A 7,500-nucleotide genomic window follows, 5' to 3' on the forward strand; every position below is an offset into this window, starting at 1 on the left:
AGTTTTGCATTTCCCCACTGATAGGTGCAATTCAACGACCAAAAACCGACCTAACATGTTATCAATATCTGATTGTTACCTCTGACCGTTCGTTGCTAAGATTTTTGATGCATTTAACACAATCAGCGGTCAATATGGCTGTAGGCTTTGCGCGCGTTCAAACGAATTCCCGGCTTAGTTTTGAACCCGCTCAGCAGCGTTCGAACGAATTAAGTCTTAGCAGCGGCTGTCTTTTAACCGTAACAAAACAAAATATTTGCACAATTGCTCAAACGTTGGAATACAGCCGTATCTTTTAAACAATATTTTTTTGCCAAACCTATGAAGGGAACAGCGAATTCATTCATTATATGATATGGTTATTGGTACTGCGCATGCGTCGGTAGGGAGTAACCAATATATTCGATCGTGTAGATAGCACAACAAAATAATTGTTGACAATTCGCGGTTAAGTGGGTCAGCAATGCCTTTGGACAGCAGAGATAAAGCAGAAACACATTTAATGTGACGAGTCATCTACACGAGCAATTTTTCGTATGTGACATTTTTGATTTGTCACATAAAAGCAAACACGCCAGCTTTTCAGCAAATACATTTGCCACATAAAAATTGGCCAAATTTCTTCGTCTACACGAGCAAATAAAAATTATCATAAAAATTGCTCGTGTAAATTAAATTAAATTAATTAACTGACCACCGTTAAACTATATACAGAGAATAAACCAAACGTATGACCTCCTTCACGGGCCGCATGCTCTACACTGCCCATGTTGCGGAGAAATATTTAATTGAGAGACCCGTTTCTCGCAAAGACTGAATATTCAATTTTCTAAGTACCATATTTGGAACAAGAGCGAGGGGTTTCCAAATATGGTACTTAGCACTGAAACACTCAACCAATCAGTTCGCACTGAATATTCGGAAGCTGTGAACGCACGTTACACGTTTCAACCCTTATGGGTTTCTGGCCTTGCTAATTAGGTATTGTTATGTTCACTTTGTTCTTTTGTTTTATGGACATTAATTACTTCAGAGACCAGATAAGTGATCTTTGAACCGTTCAAGCGAGTTACGTAACAAACTAAATCAAACACACTCAGCATTATCAACTTGATCCGAAAGCGTTGTTTTCCTAGTTAACAAAGTAGACGTATAAGTCAGCTAAGATGGCGGCATTTGCGCTTTCGGCTTTGATGTTACTGGCTGCAAACTCTGCTCTAGCAGCTCGGATCGCTGGATTTCACATGATTGGTGGGTCACAGTATCTAAACACGAAACTTGTGCTTGAAGAATTGGCCTCACGTGGCCACGAGGTAAAGTGACTCGTTGGATGATAATATTTTGGCATCTTTTGTGCAGTCCTTTTTTCCTCCACCGCACCGAAGGGTAGTAGATTACAAATATTATCCGTAATAAAAGTTAGCAACAGCTGCGAGGGAGGACCTAAACTTTCTAAAAGGGCCTCAAACATTTCTATTTTGATTCACTTTCTCGGATCGTGTCATTAAAGTCGGGACTTAGTCACGCACTTAAAAAAGTCGTGCTTGGGTACATGTATTAAATTAGAGGTCTAGAGGTCGTACTGTGCAAGTTTACATAGCTCCTCAAAATTTGAAAAGAAAAGTGCTGTGAAAATTTAATGCATTTTGGCAATATATACGATGTTGAAACCAACTTTTTGACTTGATGAGCACCTTGGTTATATTTCGCTGTACTCAAGAAGGTCCACTTACTATGCTAGTATGAACCCAATTATTGACATCCTCAAGGAAAGCGAACAAGCTAATCTTGCAAGAGCTCATGAAGCCGCGATAAAGGTCCCAAATAAGTCTTTTCTTTTATTTTTTCCTGCCAGCCTTAGTTTTAGTCACACTTCAGATTTTCAACTTAATTAAACCGATTAACAGCAACCCTTTGTTTTGAGTTATGGCATTATATAACTCCTTTGGGACAGGAAGTTGACGCAAGACTGACGCAATTTCTGCCGCGTCACCACATTCAACGTGAAGCGAAACAACATTGCGCGTGTTACATGTTCCTTTTAAAGTTGTAAGTAACTTGCGCGATGAAACATTTTCCACGTATTTGATTGTACGAGGCTGCTGAGGCTTGGTGCTCTTAAGTCAAAAGTAATTCGTTCAATTTACTGTGTCACGCGCGAGTCGAAGCTTTGCAGCGTCAGCAGTGTGAAGTGTGTTTGTCTATGTTTACGAGTTCACCCGTTGATCCCCGGGCGTTGATTGCTAAAGCGAATTTTTACACATTGATGTAAAAATAGAAATTAGTGACTGCGGACTACAAAATGGATTCATTGGTTCTTGAAGTCACATGATAAGCCGCCTTATCTACATATTTTCTCTCTGGAGCGCTCAATGTTTTTCTGCACGCTCAACATTCTCGCCCGTCAGCTCTATTAATTAAGCCTGCAACCTCGTCAGCCTCGCGTCTTCGCTCGGCTAACACGTTGGCAATAAACAACACAATCAAGTCATGCCGTTTTTTAACGTTTAAAGCAACATGAGTGGTAGCTACCTGATGTGCCAGTAATATGAAAATACAGGAGGGTTTGTTTTGTCATTTCTACACACGCGTAAATGAGCACCTTTTCCGGGACAAAAATTCTCATATTTTCAAGCATCTTAGTTTTTCTAAAAATTGTCACAATAATTGTGATGTTTCTTGCTTCAAAATTATTGATAATGCTACTTCCTTCTATCAACTCAAAATCAAGGAGAGCTTCCAAATTGAGCGGTTGAAACCCGAACTCAACAAACAAGTTGATCATGTCAGTTTAGCATTACACTTTTAAACTTTTACCGTTATGTCAGTTGTGTTCTCTATAATATTGTTGGTTCGTTTGAATTTTACGTACTTGTAACGAACATTTAATCTACAAAGAATCATTGTATCGATAGTTATATATATATATACACGAATTATCTTGTAAAAATTTTAATGTTACACTCACTATGGCTGAAGACGATGTTTGAAACATCGAAACATGTTCCGAAAATTCAAAAGTGTGGTTGTATTTTTTAAAATATAAAATAATAAAACATTTCACATTGATAAGAAAGAGAAGAGCTCTGGGGTCGAGTCCTTTGTCATGTTAGTCTGGTATAAACTCGGAGACCAGGGACCGGTTCCTGAACGGTGTAACAACTCTATTCCAGGGATAAATGTGCTGGAATAAGGCATATTTATCCCTGGAATAGTGTTATTACACCTTTCAGGAATCAGCCGCAGGTATGTTCTTATGTGTGTCTAGACTTACCGTAATATCCTGGAAAGTTCGTCTTCAAATAAGCGTCCAAATCCGGATAGTTAATTCGTCTGGAGCAAGAGTTTCTGAATTGCTAAGGGAAACTTCTTTATCGATTCTTTAGACAATGAAAACGTGATTATCAATTGGAGCGACGTTTGCCTGATTTGCCGATATTAATTTTAATTCAACTTTAATTTCAGGTTGTAATGATTACTTCCTCTGCACAGAAAGTGAAAACTGGTGAAAAGGTACCACATACAGTTTACCAGGTACCTTACAAGAAAGGATTCGTGGAAGATAAATTGCTACGACTTCAACTAGAGGGACATCCGATACAGTCATTTTTTCTCTTTCCAGAAGTGTTTTCTAATTTTTGTGAAGGTTCCCTAAACAGCACAGAGGTTACCAATAATCTGAGAGATATTGATTTGTTGGTCAATGATGGTCTTGCATTCTGTGCTGTGTTGTTAGGCGAAAAGTATGATATTCCAAGAGTTGAGATTCTACCCATCACTCCGAATTCGCCCGCGGGATTTATGCATATGATCCCTATGCCTGTCTCTTATGTCCCGCAACTCCTTACGGGACTAACTGACAAGATGTCATTCCTTGAAAGGGTGGTGAATTTAGGAGCCTATATTGGTTTTATGGTCGCTATTAATCTCGGATTTGGCATTCCGATGAATGCGCTGAAGTCGAAGTACAACATCAAGCCTGAACGAAGCTTTCCAGAGGCCGTTGCTGATGCAGAACTGTGTATCATCACAGCAGATTTTGCGATGGAATATCCACAGCCTCTACTACCAGGTATGAATGACGACAGGGGAAGGCTCTTGGACTTGATTTTCAAAATTCGCGTAAGGTTGGGGGTTGTCAAACTAACTGGTCAGCATATTGTGAATCAACAGCCGATCTGTTAACATGGCCTTGAACTTCTTACTTATAATTTCATAATACGAGGGACTGCACGTAAATTGCCTGAAAAGCCTTATATCCTGGGATTTAAAAAAAGCTCGCTATAATTAATTGAAAGTTCATGCAGTGTAGTGTAGTGTAGTGTAGTGTAGTGTAGTGAATTGAAGTAAAGTGAAGTGAAGTGAAGTGAAGTGAAGTTATTAGTCTGTCCCTCTCGGGGCTTTTCAGAACTAATTTATAATTCTTTTTGTGGGGGACTTTGGTGGCCACACTGCTTGTTACGCAATTTACAATTTATTTTTAGGAAGTGAAAGATGCCCCCGTCCAGATTAAGTCAGACCATAACGCCGGGGCCAACGTCCCCTACTCTTTTCGAGAAGTGAGTGGGTTCTTTAACGTCCCATACTATTTAATTTCCAACAAGGGCTATGAGACGGGACCTCCGGTTTACAGTCCTTATCCGAAAAGACTTGAAAGTTTAACCATTTCCGGGTGTAATTACAAAGGCAGTAGTCTAGTTTTGCAAAGATCTCGTTTTTGCCTGTTTCCAGAATCTTTATATCGAGTTTTTTTTTCTTACTTAGTTTTCTCCCTTTTATGAACAGACCAAATCATGGTTGGACCACTCAATGTAGGAGGCTCTAAACCACTTCCGGCTGAATTAGAAGAATTTGTCAGCGCGCCAGGGACCAATGGCTTTATCATTGTCTCTTTTGGCTCCAATGTGGCTTCTATACTCTCCCAAAACGTTGTCGATTTATTGGCTACAGCCTTTGGAAAGCTGAATCTACGGGTCATCTGGAGACTTCAAGGTAATATAGCCTAGGTGCGAAACTTTGCTGACATCATTTTAACATTAATTTGTTCAATGACATATTACATCCCTTGATTGTTTCTTCAATTTGAGCATATTGGGTTTGGTAATTGTCGAAATCATCTTAGGCAAGGCTGGCGTAGTGGTAAGAAGACTTGTCTTCTAGTAGGCTTCCATATACGTGAATAAACAAGCAGAGTGATTTAAAATAAATATCAAAACGTGTCAGTAGTTTTTTAAAAAATGACAGACGTTTCGGGTGTAGAACACTTCTTCTGTGTGAAGAAAACCATTGAAACACACAATCAGAAGGAAGCGCGCAGATGAATGGTGGCGTGCGCATGCGTCAAGTCACTTTTAAATAAAGTTGACATTGATGTTAAAGGCCTGGCCAAAGGCTCGCAACATTTCAACGCAACATCTTGCAACATTGTTGGGCTCAACATGTTGCATACGTTTGGCCACCCTGTTGATGTGTTGCAACATGTTGCATTATGTTGGATCAAATTTGAAAACGGTCAAATTTTTCGTGCAATATTTTGGATGTTGCATGACGTTGTACTCGTTTGGCCACGTTCACGCAACATTGTTGCAGTAGGGCATGCGCGCAACATGTTGCGTTGAAAATGTTGCGTGCGTTTTGGCCAGCCCGTTCAACACATGTCGCAACATCATGAAAATATCTTTTGCAAGATGTTGCGTTGATATGTTGCGAGTCTTCGGCTAGTCTTTTAAGTCCATCAGGCTGTACAGTTCCCAGCTGCAAAATCAACTCATTTCACATTGCTTCCATATACGTGTCTTGGGTGCGATTGCAGAACCCAGCGTCGTAAGTGGGTTCAGTTTGTTGAGGTTTTTCTTGGAACATACTGTTTTCCCCGCTTATCAACAACCAGCATTCAATTCGTTCTGCCTTAATTTGATTTGATATACAGTCTCTCCCTTGTGCAGCCGATTTCTAGTCTGGTCCATAGGCAAAACAGTGGACTTATGGTTATAAGGCAAAAATGAAAAATTACTTTTTTCGAGGAAGGTACCTGATTTCATTTTATACTTCGTAGTCTCTTTTGCACTGCCTCTCCACCAATCTTCCTTTTTCCGTTTTTCTCGTTAAGTGTGTTCGGACTCGGCATAATCATAATATATGGATGAGTTTGTTGGTTCTCTTCTTTGCATGAAAGTTTTTTTTTCGTGTGCTCCGGTTTTCCCCTCTCATCAAAAAGTCAGAGTTGTGCTCGTCCTGTTTTTATTTGACTTGATATGATTTGATATAATATCCTCCCAATCGAGCTCTTGAGCTCGACTATATTAGCTTGAGACTTGAATAAATAAAAGTGGTTATTATTGAGGTGTTATTTTCGTAAGTTTGCCGTTACGAATGATGCCTTTTGCAGGCTACATCCCTCCAAACCTCTCTTCTAACATAAAAGTGGTGGATTGGTTACCGCAAAGCGACCTGTTGGCTCATAAGAACATCCGGGCTTTTGTCTCGCATGTGGGACATAACAGTCTTTATGAATCTGCTTATCATGGGGTTCCTGTGGTGGCTGTTCCTTTATTTGGAGATCAGCCAGCAAACGCCAAGAAAGCCGAGCACTATGGATTTGGTGTGACTGTGGATTATCGAAACACTGATGCCCAGGAAGTGTATGAGGCTATTCACAATGTTGTGGCAAAACCAAGGTATTTCTATTTTTCTGTCAAGATCATTTTAAGTTAGAACTGCTTTTATCTCTTTTATCAAGATTTCAACAGCAACAAAACGATTCTTTTCTTGAATGACTCCATGTAAATGGTAATCTCTTAATAAAGTGTTATTTGTTTTTTGTTGTTTTTATTCGAAAGGATCCAAACGATGTGCCTACGTAAGCGTAGTGATTAGCTCAAGTTATGGCTGGAGAGGTTTTAAAAAATGACAACGTTTAACTTGAATAAAGGGGGTAGTTTCTAAAGAAACTGTGGTGCCGCGTTGGTGGGGAAATAATATACAAAAATTTGGTTTTATCAACGGAGTTGATAATGTAAATTGACCACCGTACAAAGATCCTAAAAGCTGACGTTTCAAGCGTTGGCCCTTCGTGAGAGCGAAGGGCTAACGCTCGAAACGTTACTGAGCTTTTAGAATCTCTGTACTGTGGTCAATTTACATTATCAACTCCGTTGATAAAACCAAACGTTGAACTTGATTGACCAACTGCTTTATCCAATCGCAGCCGACGAAGACAATCAAATAAACCAATCACAGATAGCCTGTGTCAAGCGTGGGAAAACCCGTTGGTCTCGTTTTTTTTTGTTACCACCGCAACGACGCACTCGACTTGAAAAACCGAGCCTTGTGACGTTACGATTTTTTCCTTGCAGTTTCAAAGAGAAAGTGATGAAAATCTCCCGTCTAATGAAGGACCGTCGACGTACTCCACTTCAAGAAACCGGTGATTGGATTGAATATGTCCTAAGATATGGTGGCGCGCGGCATCTGAGAGCTCAGGTGTATAACATCCATTGG

At 39.9% G+C, this 7,500-nt stretch overlaps 1 protein-coding gene across 2 annotated transcripts in view; it reads left to right on the plus strand.

The window, feature by feature from the left end:
• Positions 1 to 918: 918 nt before the first annotated feature.
• Positions 919 to 7,500, plus strand: part of LOC138049462 (UDP-glucuronosyltransferase 1-2-like) — a 10,890-nt gene continuing 4,308 nt past the window's right edge. Inside the window, exons 1-5 of one of the 2 annotated variants that reach the window (XM_068895746.1) lie at positions 919 to 981; positions 3,466 to 4,072; positions 4,786 to 4,992; positions 6,389 to 6,677; positions 7,356 to 7,500. The exon at positions 7,356 to 7,500 is cut by the window's right edge and continues 4,308 nt beyond it. In XM_068895746.1, coding sequence (XP_068751847.1) covers positions 3,472 to 4,072; positions 4,786 to 4,992; positions 6,389 to 6,677; positions 7,356 to 7,500 — 1,242 coding nt within the window. In that variant the 5' untranslated portion in view covers positions 919 to 981; positions 3,466 to 3,471. The other variant, XM_068895745.1, reaches the window with a different exon arrangement.

The sequence above is a fragment of the Montipora capricornis genome, chromosome 5, assembly GCF_036669925.1.
Source record: "Montipora capricornis isolate CH-2021 chromosome 5, ASM3666992v2, whole genome shotgun sequence".
Taxonomy (NCBI): domain Eukaryota; kingdom Metazoa; phylum Cnidaria; class Anthozoa; order Scleractinia; family Acroporidae; genus Montipora; species Montipora capricornis.